The sequence below is a fragment of the Podarcis pityusensis genome (assembly GCF_964106645.2).
Source record: "Podarcis pityusensis genome assembly, chromosome: 2".
NCBI classification, from domain to species: Eukaryota; Metazoa; Chordata; class Lepidosauria; order Squamata; family Lacertidae; genus Podarcis; species Podarcis pityusensis.
Window position 1 is genome coordinate 48,816,057 of NC_138029.1, and position 26,356 is coordinate 48,842,412.

General features: G+C 39.5%; 1 protein-coding gene across 12 annotated transcripts in view; it reads left to right on the forward strand.

Moving 5' to 3' along the window:
• TENM2 (teneurin transmembrane protein 2) overlaps nt 1-26,356 on the forward strand; it is a 696,995-nt gene that overhangs the window by 641,314 nt on the left and 29,325 nt on the right. For all 12 annotated transcript variants that reach the window (XM_080995195.1, XM_080995200.1, XM_080995203.1 and 9 more), the window contains 8 exons: nt 442-585; nt 1,963-2,212; nt 3,790-3,810; nt 7,481-7,537; nt 11,321-11,553; nt 13,108-13,262; nt 13,828-14,702; nt 23,220-23,395. In XM_080995195.1, coding sequence (XP_080851321.1) covers nt 442-585; nt 1,963-2,212; nt 3,790-3,810; nt 7,481-7,537; nt 11,321-11,553; nt 13,108-13,262; nt 13,828-14,702; nt 23,220-23,395 — 1,911 coding nt within the window. The remainder of the gene's footprint in view (nt 1-441; nt 586-1,962; nt 2,213-3,789; nt 3,811-7,480; nt 7,538-11,320; nt 11,554-13,107; nt 13,263-13,827; nt 14,703-23,219; nt 23,396-26,356) is intronic.

The window sequence follows — 26,356 nt, forward strand, 5'->3', positions numbered from 1 at the left end:
TTGGAGCAAGGGCAAAGTCAATTTGGTAGGAGTGATCAAGTGCAATTTATATTTTCTAAAGGTCTCCACATGAAGAAATCTCACTACTGTATATTTAGTGCATCAGTTAATGTATTAACACTCTTTTTCACTTTTCTCATAATCACATACTGTATTGAGCATATATATTGAATACAGTCAGTGCTGAACAGCCAGTTAATTAAAAATAGAATCTAGCCTTTTCATCATAACTGACTTCCCCCCTATTTCTCCGTCATTAAATCAGTCCCCCAAACTATCAGGATCTATAGTTCCCCTGGGTATCAGTGAATCAAGTTTTTCAGTCAACTGCAGTCAATTATCTGAATTTAATTCAGAATAAAAGATAATATATTGGGAACTGTAGTTTGTGGTAGAGGACAAATCATTCACAATCACTGATTATTGATACATATTTTTCAGTATCTGTGGGATTTGAGTATGAGACCTGTCCTAGTCTGATTTTATGGGAGAAAAGAACTGCCCTGCTCCAAGGATTTGAACTTGACCCCTCAAATCTAGGGGGCTGGTCTTTGGAAAAACATCATGTGCTTAATATAAAAAGTGGTAAGTTCACCAATTTTAATATGTGTTTAAGCTTTGGGTGCAAGCCCTATTCTCATGTTGCCTCCAGAATATCAAGGAGTGCTTGTGCTGACATCTGATGGGTGGTACTCACACAAGCGATTATTTGTATGCCAACCATAAGCATTACATATGGTGTTCATTGACTGGTTTATAGCACACTGCAGCAAACAGTTGAAATATATTGAGAATTCTCTGTCTGCCTTTGGCCAGTGCCTTTGGCCTTTTTGTATTACTGTACATTTGTGGCTAGAAGTCCACACAAGCAGCAGCTGCCACACTAGAGATTGCAAACGGTATTAGCTGCTGCAAGGCAGCATTGGATACAGCTGATATCCAAGACCACCTTGCCCAGAACGCCTGGAATGAGAAGTAATAGCAGATAGGTTGCTGGGTGGCCAGCGAACAAGAGAAGACAAATCCACTGTCTTTGCCATTGCAGCATTTATGAAACTAAGCATCTGTGAAAGGCAAATGGAAACCTAATTCCTCCATTAATGGGAGACCACCAGAAGCTCCATATAAGAGTGGGATATAATATTGATATTCTCTTCCCTTCTACGTCTCACCATGCATTTTCTTATTCCTACAATTTGTGAGGTGTATAGTTCTCCTAAAAGTGCTTCTTGGGGCCACTTTGTGCAAGGATTCAAGCAGCAAAGGTTTTCTTGCACTTTATCACTTTCATAAATTGTAGAGTTGGAAGGGACCCAAGGATCATCAAGTTCTTTGGGACACATGTGGCAGGTTTCATGTTTAAATGTTCATTCACACACACAAGCGAAACCTCCCTGTGCACAACACGTGAAGCAGGTCACCATAAACCACACTTTAAATATCAATAATGGAAAGTGTTTGATTCCAACTCCCAGCAGTCCCAGCCAGCATGGCCAGTGGTCAGATATGATGGGAGTTGTAGTCAGGGCTGGCCCAAGAAATATTGGCCCCTGAAGTGAACCACAAAATTGTGCTGCCCTCCCCGCCAAGGAAGAAGGGGTGAGTGAAGATCTTCATCAGGAACACGAGGGGGAGGAAAGACCTACATCGAAGTCTGCTGCCTCACCTTACTTCATGGGTGGGTCTGCTGTAGTCAGTACCATCCATAGGTTCCCCACCCCTGCTACAGAAGAACAAAAAGTGAAACAGCTGAAACAGGGTTAAGTGAAAAGAAACAGTTGCTAGTGGCAGCTGCAAGCAAGAGAGCAAGGGACATAGCATAAAGTGGTTTGGACCTATACTGGGGGGAAAGGAGTCAGTGGATGTGTTGGGTCCTAAACAGTCACCAGTGGTAAACTGGCTCAGCCACTTAACAGTCATTTGTTCTAAATTATTGTAAGTCCTTGCTTTTCTTCTTCTTAGGTATTCTACACAAAGGTAGTGGGGAGAATCAGTTTCTAACGCAGCAGCCTGCTGTAATCTCCAGCATCATGGGAAACGGTCGTCGAAGGAGCATTTCCTGTCCAAGTTGCAATGGTCTTGCCGAAGGAAACAAACTTCTGGCCCCTGTGGCACTTGCGGTAGGAATTGATGGAAGCCTGTTTGTCGGGGATTTCAACTACATTCGGCGCATCTTTCCTTCTAGGAATGTCACTAGCATTTTGGAATTAAGGTAATTCTGCTGCTATTTGCACTGCTACAAATGCCTTTGTACTTGGTCCTTCTTTCTAGTTTCCCTATATCATTGTTGCTTTCAGCACTACCTGCCACTGTAGCTTAGTATGTAAACATGAATGACTCAGTTTAGGGAAGGCTGCTGGATCAGAGTATATTTGAAGTTGCCTTATCCCTTCTTCCAAGGATTACAGTAGGAATTCAAGCAGCAGTTTAGCCGCACCATTTTCTACTAAGGCCACCTGGAATCAGATGGGCTCCTCCCCCATACTCAAGATGGATAGTTATATTTAGGGTTCCTCCAGACTGGTGGTTTTTGGGCAGGTGTATTCTGCAACACGTGATTGACACAATAACAGTGTATTAGTGGTAGATTTATAACTGAATCATCCACATATAGTTCCTCTTTGTTGGTTCTGCAGTGCTTCCCAAATGTTACTGCATTACTGCTGTCTGGAGAGGTAATCTTGCTCTATAGTGCAACAAAAGCAGGGCAAAACTCCCCACAATGAAACATTTGTTGTATGAAAAATTAAAGGATTTTGGAAGGAAATTGTGGGTTGTGCAGCTGTTTTAAACACAGCAGTATGACCAAGACAGCTGAAACTTTTGCAGAGGCAAATGTGATTGAAAGTGTGATCACATATAACTGCCTGATAACATAATGAGCACAGTCATGTTTCAGTATGCCACTGAATACCATTTCCTGGAATTTGTTGCTGTTATGTCTTGATTGTAGGCTACTTTGAAGTATCTAGTTGGTTACTGTAAGAAATAGGATTCTGGACTGCACTAACCCAGTGATTGATTTGACAGGGCTCAACTTTTGTTCTCATGTATATAGCAAAACAGGCATCCCACAGCATGGCTTACAAACATTGCAGGATAAATAGGTATTGGTATTAATATTGATATATGTATGCACATATATGTGTGATATATATACATCCTGACCCTAAAATTTAATATAAAATCTCATCTTATAGTGCTGAGATAAACACTGATTAATACTGTGTGAATTTACAAAGCTCAGTGTCGCTTTGCTCTGTTATAAAACAGCACTTCTGCTCAGTTAGACAGCACATAAGATGAATAGCTGCACTGACAGTCAAACCTGCCTTAAGTGACAATTTTAGGGACTGAAGAGGAAAGCCAGTTGCAAAGTAGAGATGGGCTCAGGGTTTAAAAACTCTTGTGGTTCAATTGTTTGAATGGAAAGGATATTAGCACATTTCACTTTTGTCAGGCCTACACTGCATCAAGCCTGCTGACAGGCAGCTGCCAACTCTTTTCACTGTCAGTATAAAAGACAGGACGCTTTTACACATGACGTTTTTTCAGTGATCCAGAAAGTTTCTTACAAAAAAAAAATGCCTTGAGGGGCTATTCCAGCAGGGAACTATCTTGTGACTGTTGTGCTTCATCCTTAAATTAACCTAAGGCTAAAGCTAAAAAGAGGTTTCCTTTGCCATGTCTTCTTGTCGCATAAGATAAAATGTTATGTTTGCTTTACAGCCTTTACTTCAGCTAACTGTTCTCCTCCCCCCCTTTCTTTTCTGTTTCCTTCCTATAAAGAAATAAAGAATTTAAACATAGGTAAGACCAAAACCACAATCGTTATTTACTATAGTTTGTTCCATTGTGTTTACTTTTTCTGTTGTGCTTCTTTTGCAATGTTCTGTTTTAAATGTATCAAATATAGCAACATTAATATGCTAATTGTGTGTTATGAATATGATAAGCATTAGCAATTATACACTGCAGTCAAAAAGCAACCAAATAAGTTCTGACAGCAATTAGGAATGTCTAATGGAATGCAAGTATAATGAACCCCAAGTTAACTTTTATATGAGCACTTCTCCCTGCAGTCTGTAATTGGCTTAAATGGTTGAGGCAAACTACAGCAGTGGCTTTTGTAAATTCTGGAGAGGGTTCAGAAGGCACTAATGAACTGGAAATGGGTCAAAAACTCATTTCCAACTCATTAATTTTTTTCTTGATTCAGCTCCTCCCTCCCTTTTAATACAATATTAGTTGGTTGATCTGTTATTATTTCAAATAGAGTTTGAATTCTTTTGCAAAATAGTTAATTCCTTGGTCAGTTTCTCTGCTCACTCTTTAGGTGCATGTACATCTTGGACATTACAGTAGAAGCACAGTAGAAGCATGAAACACTCATGCATCTGCTTGCTGGCACCAGTGGCAATTCTTGGAGCTGCCTGTACTCAAAAGTTAATTTACTGCAAAATTAAAAAAATAAAACATTACACTAAACACTCAAGGTATTAGCTCATCAACCCAGTTGGACCAGGATAAATATATTGGCCCTGTAACTCAAACTTGGTGTCTGAGATAGTGTAAGCCTCCTGCTGTGTTTGATAAATATAATTGCTCTCCTCTTTCACAATGACTGAAAATATGTATTACAAGTTGCCAACTGTGGCATGAACCTGCGGAAAGAAAAAATGAAGCTTCTAGATTAATTAGATGGAATTCATGTTGTTGAAGGGTGTGATGTGTATGCTAGGAGAGCCCAGGGCTCTATTAATATATCCACATTGTTGCCAAAATGATGTTACTTCCTGCCGTTTCCCTCACTTCCTGGCTTACTCTTTAAGTACCTTCTTTTGTCTGAGTAGATGCTGTTGTGAGTGCCACACAAGCTATAGCTGCTTGTAACTGACAAAAACTGGTATCCATATGCTAAAGAGTAAAAAAATAAATAAATCAGTACATAGTTCTTGCCAGTGTTCAAAGAGGAATGCATTTGTATTGGTTAGAACTAAGTTTAGTGGTAGCTGTTCATTAAAAAAAGGTGTGTGTTAATATATCAAAGTAGAAAATAAGGGGAAGCTATATTTCTTAAGTTTCCTGTGAAGTCAATGCTGTCTATTTGAAAAAAGAATCTTCTTAATATAAGTGTTAAAAGGAAAGCATTTGACCCAATAAATGGACATAAAAGAAAAAAATAGTGTATTGGAAATAAAGGAAACATGTTTCAAATAACAATAGTACACAAGTACACAACTGTGCTCATTGCTTAACATTACCAATATCACAGATTTGCTTCTGTTGTCCCAAACATGGAAAAGTTATACTTTTGGTGCATGTCAAGGGTAGCCACCAGATATTGTCATATTACAACTCCCATCAGCCTCAGCCAATCATCAGATATATATAAGAATAGTCAAACACCACTTAAATGAAAATGCTGCTGTATTGTAACAACACAATGATGAAAATCAAAGTTGGTTAGAAAGGCGATTAAAGGCGGTGACCAGAAAGGAGTTTGATAATGTGTGGCTTTAAAGTATTATGACCTTATTATATTATAGCATTACAAAACTCTAATGATAAGCTGAATGCTGGAGGTATAAATACTATAAAGCAGATGTGTGGCAAATTTGGTGGAAATATCCACCAACTTACACACGATTGACTCACATGAGACTGCATATATGTGTATATGCAAATGGCGAGAGAGAGCTGGAGAATCCTTGCGGCTCACAAGGAGACCCTCCTTGGAGCCCAAAGAGGACTCTATGGAGGGCAGAGGAAGCCCCAAAGAGACCGGAGGGGCCACCTATATTAGCATATTTATATTAAAGGATACTGAACTAGGAAGGAGGAATGATGAAATTGTGGTTGTATTTGTGGCTGTTTGTGGTGTGTGTAGTTCTGATCATTAAAAGAATAATTAACAAAGGATGGAATTCAACATCACTCTATGCTGAACATTTTGTCAGTGTGAACATATCATCCTGTCAGGTGGAACTATGCCCCCTCACAATGCAAGCTGTTTGGGGGGGTTTTCTGAGCAACCCAAGCAAATTTAGTGGGGAAGAAGGTGGGAGAAACCTAAATGCGCAAATGGAAACCCCTGCAGAGGGCTTCTGCTGACTGTATTTGTTAGGTGAATCCCACCCAAAATATATAATTTTAAAATAATACTAATTAAGATCAACAGCATTAACCATCTTGCTAAAATGGCAGCTGCTCAAAAGGATTTTTGCATTTCCTTTTTTAAAAAATGCATTTATAGCATCATAATGTTATAACACCCTTTCATTTAAGTGGTATTTCACTGTTATGTGTGTGTTTTTTAATAGCATTAAAATAATTTTTGACTATAAAATTGGTTTTTAAAAAGGGGGTAATAAAATAGCTGCACTGCCCACACAGAAAGTACAGTATGTGTGTGCTAAGCTTAATAGGTTCCTCTGTCCACTACATCCCTACCCACATAAGAACCCCATCATTTTAAAAAGATAGAATTGCAAAAAAGGTCATTTACAGCTATGGAGATTGTACCACTCTCTTATTTTTCAAACTTTTTGTTTTGTGAGAAAGGGCAAAAGAACTGGGATGGCAATGATTGGATGGCAACATCATGCACACACCCCATAAAAAGTGAATTAACAAAACATAGCAATGCTGCACTAAATACCTAAGTGGAAGCATCTCAGCATTTTATTCTCCCAATATTCCAGAATGACCAACAAGCAGTATTCATAATAGGGCTCTTGCAGTCAAAGGGGCAAACTGGATTATCCAGGTTAGGAGCCCAGTTCTACCAGACCCCTATGCTGTCTCTCTCCCACATGCTCCACTTCTGTGCCAGGAATATCTTTGGCTGTATGGTTATTGTCCTTAGACCAGTATTAACACATACTTGCCCAGCTTGCAATACTATTGCAACATTGCATGTTACGATATTGTGCTAGGATGGCAGTTGTAGTGGCCTGCCATAAACACTTATTTACCAGGGTAACCATAGAATAGGACTATAAGAATCTCACAATGTCACAGGTGCTCCCTCTGAAAACAGTTAACAAAAGATTGGATTTTTGTCATATCTATATCTTCATCCACAGCCATCCTCCAAAAATCTGGGTAACACCACCTAACTATTCTGTCCGCAAGAATGCCTACTTCTGTACTTGTCTCAACATAACCCCTTGCTCATGGGGTTTGGTTTTGTTTATCTCAAAAATCCAAGAGTGTGGCTCTTCAGAGGCCAGTAGGTCCAACTGCAGAAAAATAACTAGATCATTCACTTTCTGTCTTCGTCCTGCTGATTTTTAAAGCCTCTACTGGCTTTTAAAGAAGTTTGCCCCATATCACCCATGGCTGGCATCTGCAGAAATCTTGTTTAAAATACTCATTACATCTGCCTGTTTTTAGCCAGGCATGTTTGTGCAGGAACTTCTCCATTTAGTCCAGTTGTCTATTTGAATAGCTGAGGCTGACATTTCTAAATTTGCAGGTGGCTCACTGGCTCCACACCTCGAACAGCTGTCAAAACAGATTTATTAGAAATAAGGTAATACTTCAAGACATCCACTGACCCCACAAGATAGGGGGGAAACTTCAGCAGAACATTAGCTTAGCTTACTGTCAAATCTGGGGAACTTGTTGCTTGTTTCAGTTAGCACTGCAGCCTTGCACAAATAATATAATGGGCTTTCTATGGTATGAAGACACAGAAGAAACAGGTTTACCTCAAAACTAAGGCATTATAAGCTTGACTGCTACAGTCCTATTCTATTGATGTACATTAATTTTGGGGCCACAAGCTATTGCTTGTACTGCTGCAGTTAGCACTGAATCCTATTTCTGACAAGGGAAACGAAACCATCCAATTGTGCCTCACCAAAGAAAGTAATAGTGATGTTAGCGATATCAGTTGATGTTAGCAATTGACCAGAGGCCTATAAGTTGTCCTCTTAGAGATGGATATATTATCAGCATCTTCTCTGCAGCAATGTGTTACAACCTTTAGCTATGATTTCTTGGAGACTTGTTGGGGTGGTGTGAGATAACCAGAGGGCTGTTGATACACCGGAGTGACATGGGCAGAAATAAGACAAAGGCATGCAACCTATAAAATAGGAATCTGCAGTCAATTCCTGCTTCCAAATTAGAGTGCAGTAGCAACATCTTTCCGCTCCACTTCTGTTTGTTGCATAGTGGTGAATGAATATCTTTTGCTCAGTGAACCATTTTGTTGCCATTGTATTCTCCATCAAATAACCTATGAAGGAGGTACAAGAAAAGGAGCATTTTAAATACTCAACACTTTAGTGCATGGTTCAGGACTTTTACACTCTTACCTCCCCCTCTCCCTGATATATTCATGACTTTTCCAGGAGTCCCATTTTAATAACAATATGACCAAGAGCTCAGTCTCAAAACCTGTTTTTAATACCCCAAGGTATCTCAATAGTGAAATAATTGTAAAAGGGGAAAGTAATTTTTCATAAAGTGAATAGTTGACTATGGAATTTACTTCTACAAGATGCAATGATAGCCCACAACAGATAGCTTTTAAACAAGATTAGACAAATTCCGGAATGATATAGCCATCAATGGCTACTAGTCATGATGGCTATATAGTACCCCCAAATCAATGGGGAACAACAGCAAAAGAAAGCTACCGCCTTTCCATTTGTCTTGGTAGATTTCCCATAGGACTAGACAGGGCTTTGGTCTAATCCAGCAGGGGTTTTCTCATGTTCATATGTACTTCTGAGCATATGCTGATAATTTTGTTGGATATTTTATATGAGGGGAGATCTATAAATACTTTATAAATCATAAAATAAATCTTCCCTCCTATGGAGTAGCCATTGTTATCCCAAAACATTTGCGATTAGGAAGTAAGACTTCAAATTTTAAAGCCCCCACAAGGCCCTTTCAGGTGTGAAAGCTCTCACAGAATTGTGTGGATTGCAGTTTGCCCTGCCTCCCACCATTGAGATCCCAGCTGTCTTCAGGCATTGGAGAATAAGGTCTGCAGTGCTGAGCCTGCTATACTCCTGTATAGCATGTTCACGGTGGAGCCAGGCGATGGAAATTTGACAGATAGGGTGGGGCAAGCAAGGGCATTGTTGATGTCCCCTTATTACAGGAACCCTATAATGCCTGAATCCAGTAGTTCACAGTTTAGAAACTAAAAGCTGGCTACCACTTTTGCCACTATACTGGTGTTTTTATGCCACAAATACACAGATTTGGAATCTTAGCTGTTTTTCCATCTGTGTCTTTAGAGTTTAAAGGAAAAGAAAAAATCAGGACAGCGTTTCAGTGTCACAAAGTACATACTTAGATAGTGCAGCAAAGGATTTTATGTCAGATTGAGGGTGAAAACATGCATGCATTCAGAAGTGTGATGGAATGGTGTCAACATGCATTTGCTTCATTTTGAGGCATTTGTTTTCAGGGCAGAGAATGTGCATAAAACCCAGATCCACCACACTTAGGATGCCCTGGTTGTGTTCTGAAAGCACATGAGGCCAGCATCTTGCTGCAGCTGAGCAGGCCTTGGTCTGGTCAGTACATTACTAGATGACCATCTGGGAACTACCGTATTTTTTGCTCTATAAGACTCACTTTTTCCCTCCTAAAAAGTAAGGGGAAATGTGTGTGCGTCTTGTGGAGCGAATGCAGGCTGCACAGCTATCCCAGAAGCCAGAACAGCAAGAGGGATTGCTGCTTTCACTGCGCAGCGATCCCTCTTGCTGTTCTGGCTTCTGAGATTCAGAATATTTTTTTTCTTGTTTTCCTCCTCCAAAAACTAGATGCGTCTTGTGGTCTGGTGCGTCCTATAGAGCGAAAAATACGGTACTTGTACACCACCTTGGGTTCCATGATAGAAGAAAAGTGGAGTAAAAATGCAAGAAGATAGATAGATAGATAGATAGATAGATAGATAGATAGATAGATAGGATGTATGTCAGTCTTTTCTCAAAGTAATGTGGAAGTGGTCCACAGCATATGGTTTACCAGATGGAGAATGATTTAGAATGTTTTTATTCTGAGTAATAAGAAAGACTTTTCTGTTTGCTTCTTCAGTACTAACCTTAAATGTGAGGTCAACATTTTGGAATACCTAAATGGTAGTGTTAACCTCTAACCCTCACAAACTGACCATCTTATTATAAAGCGTTACAGAACTCTTTATTTAAAAAAAAACATATCTATGAAGAGTGAAGAATGAGAAGGGAAAGGACTGCAATTAAAAATTATGAGATTATTCGTCTTTTATGCAGCTTCAGGGCAGGCTGTAGTGTATTCTATTATTTGGCACAGTGGGAAGACAGCTAAAGATTTTACGAGGAGGCACAGATGCTGTACCTTTTTCAAAAATAACTTACAGCTTCTTGTCAGAAGACATCTCACGTTGGCTTCCCATATATTTTGCATTTGTGGCTATATTATTTTTCAAAGCTCTGTACCTAAATGAAACAGCCATGCTCTGTAAAATAGATGGATTCACATGGGTGGTAAAAAGCAATCCATAAATGGAAGCTAATGAGAACCATATATATCTTCAGTGTCCAAATTATTGAGATATAAAACAATTTCCAGTTGTCAAAAAGATATAGAATGATGTAATATTCAGAGGAAGATTGATTAGAAGCCAAGGTGAACTGGTCTTATACAAGGCAGACACTACCTAACAGTTAGTGAGTGTAGCTGTTAAGAGCCAGTGTCTAACGCATCTAGCCCAATCCTGTGCAAGTTTACTCAGAAGTAAATCCCACTGAATTCAACAGAACTTCTTTTCTATAAAGTGTGCATGGGATTGCAGACATCATTTGAGATGGGACACCTTGCCAGAGTTTATTAAATTACATAAGTTGCTATGTCGCTACCTTCTACCCAGCAGCCCCTGTTCAGATTCATTTATTTATTTGTCACTTTTTTATCCAGCCCTTCATCCAAGATGGTATCCATGGCATTACCTATGTAGTCCTCACAGCAACCTGGGAAGTAAGAGCAGGCTCAGAGATAGCGACTTGCCCCAGGCCAGCAAATGGCACAGAAGGGATTTGATGCTGAGTTTCTCACACCCAAACTCTACTCTAATATAACCAAATTAAGGGATGGGACTGAGAAAAGGGCAGGCTTTGCCAAACCTAATGTTACACTGTTGTGGGGTGGAGGGTGGGAGTCACCCTCAGACAGAAGGGTGGTGGGACTGATACTATCTACATTTCTTGCCCAAGACTACCCCTGTCATATCCCAGTTCATTACTGACAAGAACTACGCTTTGTGGGGTCTGGTTTAGCCATTGTGTTTTCTCTTTCTTCTCTTCTAAAGCAACAACCCTGCCCACAAGTACTACCTAGCTGTGGATCCTGTTTCGGGCTCACTCTATGTGTCAGACACTAACAGCCGCCGTATTTACAAAGTCAAAACCCTTACTGGTGCAAAAGACCTAGCTGGAAATTCTGAAGTAGTGGCAGGTACAGGGGAGCAGTGTCTGCCTTTTGATGAAGCCAGGTGTGGTGACGGAGGGAAAGCAGTGGATGCAACTTTAATGAGCCCACGAGGTAAGGGATGTAAAAAGTTGCACAAACTATAATCTGAAGCTAGACTGAATCATATATAATTATCTGGTAATTAAAACACTGCTTGCTGACTTATTTTTTAATCTGTGGTTGAATCACAACAAGTTGGCAATTGTTTCCCACAGACAATTCTTTTCATGGGGTTTGCTTGCAGCCCCTGTTCCTTTGCAAAACAACAACAACCTTCACATTCCACTGTGGAGAAGAAGTACAAACAATCAGGATTGTCTGAAGCAAAATCTCTTTGGAGATGCAAAAGTGTCTGTTATTTTGGGCAAAGGTGGTTGGCACTGTCTGGTCTATATTCTGTTTCTGCAAAAGAAACAAAAGCCAGACTTTATTTTCCATTTTAATAATATATATATTTTTTTTTAAATGTAAAGATTGTATGGAATAATGGTTCTTAGGTTAATGTTTCCTTTGCTTGCTTGTCAATATTGCACTTAAAAAAACTGCAGCCTAAGTGCCTACGCTTCAGCTAGTGTTCCCTTTGGGAATGAATGAAAGTAGAGCAGAAGAAATATAAACAAACACTGTATAAAAGAAATGTCTACCTATTGGAAGAGTATAAATTCCAGCTTCAGTAGCTCATATAAATAAATAATTCTGATTCAATAAATTTGAAAGGCACAGCTGAAGCGAATCATAAAAATCTGAAAATTCAAACACTTAGGATATTTTTCAATATAAAAATGATAAACATTAATTTTATAACTTGATTGTTTCTCTTAAAATAAACCAATATGAAGTACTCTAGCTTTTTCTGCAGCATGAGGTTTCTTTCATTGCGCTAATTAAATTCACCTTAGTGGCACCAAACACAGAAGCTATTACCTTACATGATGTAGGTGGCATAACTGGTGGTATTTTTCCTTACCAAAACTGCCTTGGTGCACATGCTTCTGTGGCTCAAGGACAGTAACATCTGAAGGAAAGGAAGAAGCACTTAAAGGATAAGAAGGTAGTGCTTACATATGTACTTGTTCAGGCATACACACACATGCATATGCACATGGGTATCCAGCCAAAATGTGTTTACTAAGATCTTGTGACTGGAGTCACAATGCACCAGGGGGAGGTTGCCTTGCCTAATGACTGGAGATTGGCTACAATATCTACAGTAGTACAGTTTTGGTGGGGCAACAAAAGCGCAGATTTATTACAGCATAGAGAACAAACAGAGACTAAGACTGTACAGATAAAAAGCGGACTAGATGGACTGTTATTTCAATTAGTTTATTTTCTGCCAAAAAAAAATACTGAAAAGTAGTGTCAGCTTTATATACTTGTATATAATACCAGGAAACTAGTGGTGTTAATGTTAGCTTGTAAATTAATTTGTTGAGAATTTAGAACCAAAGATTTCATTCACTCTAATGGAGCAGTACTTTTGAGATGGTTGAAATGGCGTCATACTTCAGCTCAAAAAGTCAGAAGCAAATACTTACAAGTGAGGGACAGCTACAATAATTGGTGAATTTATCAGCAAACCATGAGGTCAGACAACTCATTTTTACTTTCTTTGCACCCTGGTAGGAATTGCAGTAGATAAGTATGGCCTTATGTATTTTGTTGATGCTACAATGATCCGAAAAGTTGATCAGAATGGAATCATATCAACTCTGCTTGGCTCTAACGACCTAACTGCTGTTCGGCCACTAAGCTGTGATTCCAGCATGGATGTTACCCAGGTAGAGTGTTACTTCTTGTTTGTAATAAAACAGATGGTTATTTATTTTTGATAAATGCCTAGTTGTTCTCCCTAGATAACACTATGTATTCCAACCTGATGGAGAAAAGGGGTTTTGAATGTAGTGATGATGAAATACAGTTACTGATATAACAAACAAGTTTTCTCTGCAGCAGATGACATATCTCAGTGATAGAAAAATAGAGCTGTGGTCATATTGTGTTTAATTGGCTTTGCTTTTCCTATATATCTTTGAAGCATTTAGTCCCATGTACTGCATATATCATTACTCAGTGTAGGCACTGTGTGTAGTTTTAATAAATAGAGAAAAGAAATGTGTCCAAGTGAACTACACACAGCGTAGCTCTTTGAGTTGCTCAGTTAAGATTTGAGCAATTAGTTGTTATTTCATACATAGAATAATAGAATTGTAGAGTTGGAAGGGACCCTGTGGGTTATCTAGTCCAACCCCCTGAATGCAGGAATCTCAGTACATAATTTATATGCGTTCAAAGAAATGTCCAGATTGTTCTAAAACCAGTCCTAATTTATTGTGCCTCTTGTAGGTGCGCCTGGAGTGGCCAACTGACCTTGCTGTTAATCCAATGGATAACTCCCTGTATGTACTGGAGAACAATGTCATTTTGCGGATCACCGAGAACCATCAGGTTAGCATCATTGCTGGCCGTCCAATGCACTGCCAGGTTCCTGGTATAGACTACTCTCTCAGCAAACTGGCCATTCATTCTGCACTGGAGTCAGCCAGTGCCATTGCCATCTCACACACTGGAATTCTTTACATCAGTGAAACAGATGAGAAAAAAATTAACCGGCTTCGCCAGGTCACCACGAATGGCGAGATTTGCCTCTTGGCTGGAGCAGCTTCAGACTGTGACTGCAAAAATGATGTCAACTGTAATTGCTATGCTGGCGATGACGCTTATGCCACTGATGCCATCTTAAATACCCCATCCTCCTTAGCTGTGGCACCAGATGGCACTATTTACATAGCAGATCTTGGAAATATACGTATCAGGGCTGTCAGCAAAAACAAACCTGTTCTTAACTCTTTCAACCAATATGAAATTGCATCTCCGGGAGAGCAGGAACTGTATGTCTTCAACATTGACGGCATCCACCAATATACCCTCAGCCTTGTTACGGGAGAATATCTATATAATTTCACCTATAGTGCCGATAATGATGTGACGGAGGTGATTGATAACAATGGCAACTCTCTAAAAATTCGGCGGGATACCAATGGAGCACCACGTCATTTTCTAATGCCCGACAATCAAATAGTGACTCTTGCTGTTGGCACAAATGGTGGGCTTAAGGTAGTGTCAACCCAGACCTTGGAACTTGGATTAATGACTTATCATGGGAGCAGTGGTCTCTTGGCAACAAAAAGTGATGAGACAGCATGGACGACCTTTTATGAGTAAGGCTCTTTTCAAAATAATGTTGCACATTCATTTTGTGTCTAGGTGATAAACAAGTAGGGCTTTGTGATGGTTCAAGGACAAGGCAGCATATTCTGTGCCTCAAAAGACCACTAGTTTTGCACACATTTTCTTATTTGGCATAATCTACTCTAAATTCCTTTCTGCGTAATTGAAAACTGCTTTTCAAGGTCCAAATTTGGCAAGGTCAAAGGAGGAGGCTTGAGATGGGTGAAAGAATTTTCAGGTAAGGATAGACGGGTAGAGAATTATATAGAGAAGAACCATCCTGTGAATTAACTGGTGGTCTTTGTTTTAGAGAAAAGCATAGGAACATATAAAACTGCCTTATACAGAGTCAGATCAGCAGTTCATCTAGCTTAGCATTGCCTATACTCACAGGCAGCAGCTAGGACATTCGCATCCCTACCTGGATTGAGCTTCAAACCTTATGCATGCAAGACAGATAGTCTAATACTGAGCTCTGGCCCTTCCCCAGAATATCTGCCTTTAAATTTTATTTGTTTATTTACAAATGTGCACATCTTTTCAGTGCAGCTCAGAGAATACGGTAATGACATTCAAGTGAATTTGGATAACTGCTAATGTTTTGAATGTCCTTTGGAGAAGCAGTTGTAGTACAATGCCCAGCAGCCTAAAATGCAACTACAATTTATGGATGATTAGGATGCATGCATATGTATAGCAGCTGCCAGGATAGGACCCAGCTTTCATGATCCTGCATGCCACGACAGAGAATATTTCCCATACTTGCTCTGCCCAACTCATAACCTAATAAATGATGGCTACACCCTACTAAGCTTTCTTTCTCCAGGGATTTCAATACTGCAGTTTCTTTTGGAACTCAGATGACAAGTCTTGCTGTTCAAATGGGCAGGATATTGGGACCGTGCTCTATCTGGGCAGATAAAGCATTGATTGACTTTGCTGATTGCTCTTTCCTCAGATTGTTGAGGAAATTGGATCCTAAGGTATCTGAAAGAAATTCAGTGTGACTTATATAATTTCTAGAGAGCTCAAAATTACACTCGTTTCAGGAACTAGTAGATGAGAAAGACAAAATTTCCTCTTTAACTGAAACAGATGACAGATAAGATAATAGGGTGCGTGTGCGTGTGTATGCGTGTCTGCACAAGAAAACCAGTGTCATTAACCAATGTTTTTCCAAAGAACATCCTCAGCTATATATTTTGCCAGTGTTGTATAATTTCTTCAAGTAAGTGACATTCTGCAAATACTGATTATGAAAAATATGAATATGCAGATGTAGATGATTAAGGGTAAAATGTTTAGCTGCCTACTGATAGTTATGTGGCATCTCTTGTCCTTTATATGGAGTTCACACCCTTCTAAGAAAGCACATCAACTTGCCATGTGACACAGTAGGCTGGGGTGGTTAGTATTCATAAGTAGAGTCCTTGTCAGGGAAGTATCCATCCCCACTGTTGGAAATCAAATATTTTCCAAGATAAGATTGCTTTTGATAGCGCTTATTGACAGCCACCCAGTTATCTGTCAGTTGTAAATGGAAAAAGATTAATCCACCATCTATTAAGAAATGGTATATGGGATTAGGCTACATGGTCAAACTAACCAATGTGATAAGATTAAGAGAGAGGAAGCAACAAAATGATTTGTTTATACATAAATGGAGCTTGATTATTCACTACAAGAATGGCAAGGTACAAGAAGCACTTCAGCCACATGCTGTGTTAGGAACAATATGATTAGTAAGCTGGTTTTTGGTTTTCTTTTCCCCCCTTTTTTCTACTGCCCCCTAAAATAAATTTTATTTAATTTTGAGAGTTTAAAAGAATGATCTAAATGTTTACTATTAGCTTACATACACCCTTAACATTACTCTGATTTGTTTTTCTTTTCCATTTTGTAGGTACAATATGTAAGGATTACTATGATTAATGTGCTTCCCACTGGTGATTAATTACAATTGTATTATTTATTGTATTATTTATTGTATCAACATATTTACCTTGGTAAGAATTCAGTGTCACACTCTTCTCATCGTTCCATCAGCACAGGCGTTCCTTTTTGCCAGACAATCCCCCTGCATGCTGTCCTTGGGGTTCTCCTGAACCTCCAGACCAGATTTGGAGGGAGGAGAGGGGAGAAAGTGCCGTTGTGCTAGCAAGGAGCCCTCACACTGGCTTCCACTAGTGCCAGGTTACCTGAATCTGGGCTCTTGGGTTGTATTAAACCAAACCCTACTCAGTATACCAATTGAAATTAATTAACCTAAGTCATGCCATAAATGAATCATAGAATTGTAAAGTTGGAAGGGATCCTGAGAGTCATCTAGTCCAACCCCCTGCAATGCAGAAATCTCAACTAAAGCATCCATGACAGGTGGCCGTCCAGCCTCTGCTTAAAAACCTCCAAGGAAGGAGAGTCCACAACCTGCCGAGAGAATCTGTTCCACTGTCAAACAGCTCTTACTGTCAGAAAGTTCTTCCTGATGTTTAGTCAGAATCTCCTTTCTTGTCACTTGAAGCCATTGGTTCAAGTCCTACCCTCTGGAGCAGGAGAAAACAAGCTTGCTCCATCTTCCATGTGACAGCCCTTAAGATCATAGAATAGAATAGAATAGAATCATAGAGTTGGAAGAGACCACAAGGGCCATCGAGTCCAACCCCCTGCCAAGCAGGAAACACCATCAGAGCACTCCTGACATATGGTTGTCAAGCCTCTGCTTAAAGACCTCCAAAGAAGGAGACTCCACCACACTCCTTGGCAGCAAATTCCACTGTCGAACAGCTCTTACTGTCAGGAAGTTCTTCCTAATGTTTAGGTGGAATCTTCTTTCTTGTAGTTTGGATCCATTGCTCCAAAGTATCTCTTCAAGATACTTGAAGATGGCTATCATCTCTCCTCTCGGGTCTCCTTTCCCCCCCAAGCTAAACATCCTCAACTCCCTCAGCCATTTCTCATAAGGTTTGGTTTCCAGACCCTTGCCTTGAGTATTGTGGTGGCCAATGCACATTTTCCAGCTTGTCAATATCCTTCTTAAATTGTGGTTCCATGTTCATTAACATCAGTGATCTTTCTCTAGTATTGAATCCCACCCCTACTTTTTTCATGCTTATATATGTTTGTATGGACGTTTGGTATAAAAAAGCAAACAAAACTTTTTTTTCTTTTTGCAATAGCTCTGCTTGCTGGGGAAAGCTTCCATCTTAAGGGGAAGTCTGGACAAGCAGCAGATCTATGTGCAAGGAAGCACCCTAGCCTTCTGCTTCACTTAAGTATGGTCAGCTCAGTGTTCCTTACAGCAGCTCAGTTCAGTGATAATAATGCTAAGCTGTTGTTTAGAAATACGTGAGTGAGGCTGGGCGAGCCTCAGGCTTGCATATTTGGCTGTTTATTTCTCCTCTGATGCAGCCACAAATAAATTGGAAGCATCCATTTCCTGGTTTAAACTAATTGTCGTTTCTTGTTACCTTCAGACTGGGTCAAGCTGTCTATAGTTTATACTGTGGCTTACTGAAACAGGACAAGGTCAAACCCAGACTTATTATCCTGGGTTGTTTCAATAAATGCTAGTTTAAACTGTTTATGATCCATATCAATTTTGCATACGTTCTATCTCATTTCTGCATTAGTCTGCATTTAAAAAAAAAAAACTGCATGAAAATTTGTATTTAAATATGTGTTTAAATGCTGTTCTGTCACAGAATGAAAATGCATTTCTACACTTTTTTTCTTTTACTAAAATGCACATTATAATGCATTTTGGTATGCTTTGAGAGTCAAGAACTGTATTACAGAATTCAGAGAAGTGTGATAATTATGTTTCAGTTAGTACAGGAGTTGTGGATCAGGTCTGTTTGCACTGGAATTAATAAAAGCCAAATTCTTCAAGCTTCCTTAGTTTTAACAAACCAAAATTCACTGGTTCAGACATAATGACAGACTACAGTTAGTTTCAGCTAGGTAGTGGATTCTTTGAATCTCCTTGTGGCTGTAGCAGAGTAGTGGTGTGTGCAGAGGTTTTTACATATGCACTGGACTAATGTGTCTACAGATATCAAACAAACACTGTGGTGAAGTACATTCCTCTTCATTTTATCAGTGCCTCCTCCAGAACATGAATATAACTATTTCAGCTTTTCTTGAGGGAAAAAACTGATGCAAAGACACCCTATGTATGTTTCATTTCTCCTCCACACCCTAAAAAATAAACCTTACTTTTTAAAAGATTCAGGGCACCATTAGATCAGGCTACTTGTTGGTAATTATTAATCGTTACGTGGCCTCTTCAAAGTATATACCCCCATAATGTGTACACCAGACAACTATATTCAAGGACATAAAAAGTCACATAGCTGATATAGTTGGAAACTAACTACCATTTCTAAAGCTATCTCTTTTTTAGGTTTTGATGGAGTTTTTCAATGGAGTAGGAGAGCACTGCCACCTGCTGATCATTTTGTAGAATAGCCACTTGTAAATGTATGTTTCATGGATCTTGCTGATGGAGTTACGTTATTATTTTTTGAACCAGGAGATATTGACTACCTTGTCATTCCTTGTCTGAAAGACAGTTTACAATGATATTGAAACAGGCTTCATCTAGAATAGCATGAAGCAGTTTCATGAACAGTCAACTACTGGAGGTTTTTAAGCAGAGCTTGGATGGCCATCTGTCATGTATTGAGATTCCTGCATTGCAGGGGGTTGGACTAGATGACCCCCCAGTATCCCTTCCAACAGTATGATTCTATGATTTGGTACTGCACAGTTTGTTGGGGGGGGGTTAGGCTCACTAGTGCTGGCATACAAATATAAACCTTTTAAAGCTAACCGTGGTTACAAAAAGAAAGAAATGCTCATTTGATGAATAATAAAAATTTATGATTAAGGTAATAACTAACAGCAGATTTGGGCAGTGTAACTTTGGAGGGGTCACACTTTAGAGAGCTCCCATTAGATAATGGCAGAGTCAGGTGCTTCTGTATCCTATAGAATAACTCACCTATTTTGAAAACACTGAATAGGATTGACTCTAATTGTTCAGAATTTAGTGACTGTGGATGATGTGAAAACAGTCTAATGGGTATATTGGCTAAAATGCTCCATGTACATTCTGCTGAGCCTTGTATATTTTAAATGCCAAGTTGCTGGCTAAGCCCACTAGGGAATGAATTGTCACAGGCAAATGTAAGATTTACAACAACAAAAATAGCAGTCAGGCATAACCAGGCATAAGGGACACCCAAAACAATCCAAGATACTAGGAGCAATTTGAGCAACCTGAAATACGTTAGGAAAAATAGTAGCAGGATTCATGGAATCCTAGAATTTTAGAGTTGGGAGGGACCCTGAAGATCAACTAGTACAACCCCCTGTAATGCAGGAATCTTTTGTCCAATGTGAGCCTCGAACCCACAACCCTGAGATTAAGAGTCTCATTCATGTAAACCAATGTAAACCGGTTTCTCCTAAATTAATGAACATGGTGTAGAATCTGACATGTGAATGCCTGGCAATTATTTTAACTATAGGGCTAATTTGTAGTAATACATTACATCATTTAGAAATAAACACCACATGCTGAAAGGAACTACCATGGCCATAAAGTGATCCCATTCTCCTCCCCATCCTCAGTTTCCTCTAACTAATGTTGCTAGATCAGGGCATTTTCTTCAGATTAATGACTCTCCAGCATTTCTGAGATACTAACTCCTCCCAGCCACTCATCAGTTCCCAGGAAATGTCCTGCTCCATCATAATTATTGCTTAATAAATGTATTTATAGCTGCCTACTGCCTGGGTCTGTGCAATAATTAAGTCACATTATTGAGCACCTAACGCAACCCAGTCAGGAGGACTCGTTTCCAGATGATGACAAGCAGGACAGCAGCTGCCATTCCCCATATGCTGTTCAGTCTGCTGCTTACCTTTCCTCCTGGACAAGTATAGAAAGAGTTACACAATGGGACAATTTGCCAGTTTCAGTTATTAGTGCCTCATTAACACATCACTATTCCCCCTTGCTCCCCCCCCCATGTCTCTTGAGAAACAGATAACATTAATTTTCTGCTCCTCCCAAAAAATTGCTGATCCAGAGGTTTTTTTAAAAAAATGATCAAAGCAATTTGCACCAAATGACTTTTTTCTTCTGCCAAATGAAGTAATTTTTATCATATACTTAATTTTAAATTGCTTTATTAAATCCAGTTATGCCATGAGAGAAGGCATTAATAGCTCTATTCCCCGAACAATGATTGGTGTTTTCTATTGCTTCAGGAGTAGATACCACCCACTTTTTCTCAGTAGTTCTTTTTGTGAGGTTCTCCTCCTGATAAAATGGTATTGCTTATTTCTGAACCCCTTCTGCTTGCATATTTGTTTATGAATTCATCTCGAGATTTTTTAAAAAATTCTGTTCTGCAGCCAAAAAAGTCTCACAAAGCAGAAAAAAGGAGGAACAAAGACTATCCCTGCCATCAAGGATTGTGAAGGCTAGGTAGACAAAAGAAACACACACACACACACAAACACACACACACACACACACACACAGTCTCTCTAAGGCTGCAATTCTGAAGCTTAGGGGACTGTGGGGGTGGAGGCTGAAGGTGATTTTTCTGCCTTATCCAGTGTCCTGTCACAAAGGGGAGGAAATAAGCAAGATTGGATTACATCAGCTCCTGGGCTGGTGTAATTTCCTTGCTAGTTTTGGGGTGTGTGTGTTGGGACTGGGGAGGCTATGCATTCTTTGGATCCATGCTTTCCCCTGCTCCTCTCCCTGGCATGCCCTCCTTTTGAACCTAGCGACCTCACAGCCTCTGGCATCAGTATAGCAAATGCCTCTGAGGTTGCCACAGGAATGAGGAGGGGGAAACTGGCCCTCCCTGTCAAAACTGCGCCTCTGCCCTTCTGACACAAAGATCTGCCTAACCTTATCACTGAGTGTAGCATTATGTATTTCAATTGGAGCTGCAATAACTGCAGAGTAAAGATTCCTCCAAAGTAGAGTACCTTTATCTTCAAAATGTACAGAATTTGGTCACAGCAGATCCCGAACTTGTCCAGAGGCTGCTCCCCCATGGTGGGAGCAGAACTGTAGCTAGGTGATCTTCTGCCCCTGGCAGAACCGCCCAGATTGTGCCCCCTAGCCACGGACAAAGCACTTCTTTCCGCCTCTCCTCCAACCCCCAACCACCCATTTCCACCTGTTCAATTCACCCTCTTTTTAAAACCATTTCTTATGAGGCAATAATGGATATTGATATTTATGGACATTTTTTAGCCGATTTTTTGCGACCCCATCGCTTGCACCCCTGGCAGAGGCCCACCTCACACACACCCCAGCTACGGGCCTGGGTGGGAGTCAGCAACTTCCACACCAACCAAAATAACGACAGAAACAAGGAAATCAGGACACACAGTTTTCCCTAAAGATCACTTTTATCTGTGGTCAACTTATTGGTCCTATTCACTGGCTCATTTCACACATAATACCAAGTCACAGTGAGAAAAACATGATAAAATTCAGACCTCACACCTTACATAGCACACTCTGGTTATTGCATTTCATAGCAAGACACGATTTGGAATGTAGTGGATGTAACCACTAACTATAGGCTGTATTTGCTGTCCAAACCAAAACTGCAAATTGTTCTTTGTGAGATACTAACATAATTTGCTGGTTCAGATGCAATGGCAAACTATGATATATCTTAGATGAGTTATTGCACAAGTGCATATCAGGAGAAGGAAGCACATGAACAGAAGTGGTTTGCCTGAGATACAATGCCCTGATATGCACCTGTGTGCTGACTCTTCTGAAATGTAGGTAAAAATGTTACTATTTTTGTATGTTAAATTATTTACATTTAAAGTGTTTAAAATTTATTGCTTTTTTGCAATTTAGATTTTAACGTTTCCAAGAGTGACATTTGGACTTTGCTTATTCTTCCTTCTCCCATCTGAAATTTCTGCTGTCCCTCTCACAGACATTTCCAGGCAGATAATGTCACTACACACTTTGAAGAATGAAATTCTCTGCAATATTTTTTTTAGTTTATCTTATGAGGGGAAAATGGCAAGAATGGTTGCTCAGTAAGCAGAGGCAAAGAGAAGATGTTCTTGCACTCTGTAAATATATCAGGAATTAAAACTGAGTATCCAAATAACCATTCTCCAGGAAGATTCATAGGGAAAAAGGCATCCCCAAAGGTTTGCTATATGCAGCATACTCCTTTCTGGTCCTAGGGTTCTATTTGCCTTGGCACATGAATCTAACAGTTAATTGTTTCTCTAAAATGCTGGTGCATCTTTGGTTTTGATACTGAAAAAATATTGTACACCATTCATCTTTGCTGTAATAATTTGCTCCTGTGATATTTTTATTTCCATTCTCTAGACTTTCACATCTGTTTCATATTTTTTAACTTCAGAAAGTACATGTATATATTGGCTCCATTCATTTTTGAAAAGTTAAATATGTGGGACTTCTTTCTTGCATCTTTTAGTTATGACCACGAAGGACGCCTAACCAATGTGACTCGCCCTACTGGTGTAGTAACCAGCCTTCATCGTGAAATGGAAAAGTCCATTACTATTGATATTGAAAACTCCAACCGGGACGATGATGTCACTGTAATTACCAATCTCTCCTCTGTGGAGGCGTCCTATACAGTTGTTCAAGGTATAGAAATGCTTCTCAAAAGAATCATTATCCAATAACAATAATCACATCTTAGTTAACGAATGTCCACATCACTACCACCCTTTCCTTAGGACTGGAAGGAAGCATAGATATTATATGTTCTGTCGCTGAGCAAATGCATTTGTTCACAGAAAAATAATTTCATGTCCTGTGGATCATTCCAGTTCAAAAATGGAAATCAGATTGTTCAGCATTTTTTTAATGCTTCCCATATAAGATCTAATGACAAGTTTGAGAAGGAGCTATATCCATACATTAAAAACGTTCCTCAAGAGTGATAGAAGAGCCTCCCAAGATGAGCTCCTTCCAGACCTCAACACATTTGTGCTTCTTAGGCCAGGAGACACAGGACTAACCCAGATCTGCAACTTCTCACTCAATGCAATATGTATCTTGCATTGATTATCCATGCTGGGGATCCAGGTGACAACCATGCTTTTATTTTGAAAGCCATTTATTCTTTGTCATGGTCCCTGTGCAGACATACATGTGTGTTAGGTACCCGTGTAGAGCTTATCTCAGGAGCTTTCTAAAGCTGAAACCTGTGAACTAGTGCACATGGTCCCTCTCTTCAAGCAAAAATATCTTACCTATTGTACATGCCTCAAGGAGGAGGAAAACTCTTTCCTTCAGTTTTCTTTTGACTGATACAACAGTCACGCTGAAGAAACCTTCCTAGTGGAGATTCTCTTCAGTGAGCTTTATTAAGTCCCTGTCTTTTTGTGGTTTGTTAGGAAACTTTTACTTACTCAGTTTACATTAATTAGATGTTTTTTTCATGGTTTGTGGTTGTTTATTTTAATCAAGTTGCTTCTTCCTTTGCCCTGTGCACCTGTGGGGCAGTGGGTCTTGTTTCCCAAGTATTCACAGTGATGGAACTAAGATACAGATCTCCAACAGCTGTGATGGCTGCCTCATCTGTTTAGGAAATACATCCTGCCCTCAGGGGAAGGAATTTGCTAAACAAGGTTGCAGGAACTGATTGGTCATCATATTTCTGTGCTTTTCTCTGGAAGTGAATTTTGCGGACATCTGATATTATGGCCTTTGAGTTCACTTGCTTCCACCTCCCTTGTACTTGGGTTGTTGGCTCCCCCATGGGCACATGACACTTATTTGTTATAATTTAAAACTGCCCTTTTGGCAGCTGTTACATCAGCTAGCATGTGACTTATTCTGTGACTCACCATATCTTTGCAACCATCAAGATAAAGTGCTTTTATACCTTGATAATGCTATTTTTTTTGCCTAAATTTATATCCAATTCCATCTCAGTCAAGATTTGGTTCTTCTGCATGTTTTCCTGACATGGAAAGCACCTTTCAATTGCCACATGTTTAGAGGACTTTGTCCTGCCACCTTGATAGAATTTACCTTTGTTCCAAACAAGCCATGTTTACCTGCATGACCCAGTGTAATCATGTTCATAAAGCTTTACACCTTGGGTGTATCAGCAAGGCCTGATATATAATTCATTAGAGCTTTCTAAACAGGGTGCTGCTGTTTTTTTGCCTGAATACCAGTCACTAATTGATGTTACCTTAGATGATCACAACTCACATACCCTTTCCCGCTAAAGATGCCTCATTCTCAACTGGGACATTTTTTACATCTCAGTCATGAGGCAAAGGACATTATTTTCCTCCTTGAGGCATGTGCAGCAATTAAATCATTGTACCTTGAGGCATGTGTGTCTTATCCTGAACTTCTACTCTTGAAAGTTTCCAGGGCATGCTCTGCACAGATGCAGCGAACAGATGTGTGAGTTCATTACCATGCACACAAAAATCAAGTACAGCCCAAAAGTAGAATGATGAAGAGGTCCCAATGAAAGAAGATTGGATATAGAAACAAATAGAGTATGCAGAAATGGCGATACTTACTGGAAGAATTAAGAAATCAAGAACAACAAACTTTTTAGAAAGCAATGGAAGGGGTTCATTGAGTATTAACAAGCAAACTGTAAACATGAGAGAATAGACGATTAAAAGAATAAGTTAAGGCAATTTGGAGTATGCAGGAAAGGACGAAAATAAATGTAACAAACCGAAGAAAGAGGGAGAAGGGAGTCAAAATTGAAAATGTTAAAGTTATGGTTAAATGATTGTAATGTATGTAAGTGAAAATTATAAATATTTTTTTTTTAAAAAAAATCCAAGTACAGATAAGCAAGCTGGTGTCTCTCCCCATGGTATGTCTCCCGTGGGTCAGTTTAAAGCATTTTTATTCACTCACCTATTTTCCTGTGACCAATTTACCTCTAGTCTGAGGTCAGGAGAGAGTTGCCAAGAGAACTAACAGTCTTGTTTATTCTGTTAAGGAAGGCTTAGATTTCCTCAGCTTCAGAAGACAAATTTACATCATAGCCACTGCAGCAGGGATTTGTAAGGGAGTTAATGGGAGCCTTACAAAAGCAATTCCATATTTCATATGCTATGACACTGTTACCAAAACTGCAGTGAAATGAATTTTGTTGATTTTTTAAAATTGAGAAATAATGTCACTGAAAACAAACATTGTCACACAACAGTAGCCTTCTGACATATAAATGCCAACATTTATGAGCTATTTGCCTGTGTTGCAATGCCTTTATTTCTGTGCTATGATGATTAATTATGTAGATCTTTTCTTTCTGACAGAAGGATAGAGGTTCTTCGATAGCAGCTGGTCACAGCATTGCTTTGCTGGAGAAACTCTTTTTTTATTATTCTAAAGAATAGGTCTGGTTGCAACAGCCACTCGAGAGTATAACTAAGTCATAAACCTGGTTTTATTTCTGTAACTTCTGTCAGTCAGTAAAAAGCCAGGTGTCTGTTTGGCTAGTACTATTTATTCAAGACAGAATGAAGAGTGACATTCTCACGAAAGATTACGTCTGGCAGCTCATTCTGAGTGAGCATCATGCCTTAAGGACCAAAACCTAATCTATAACATTGTGCC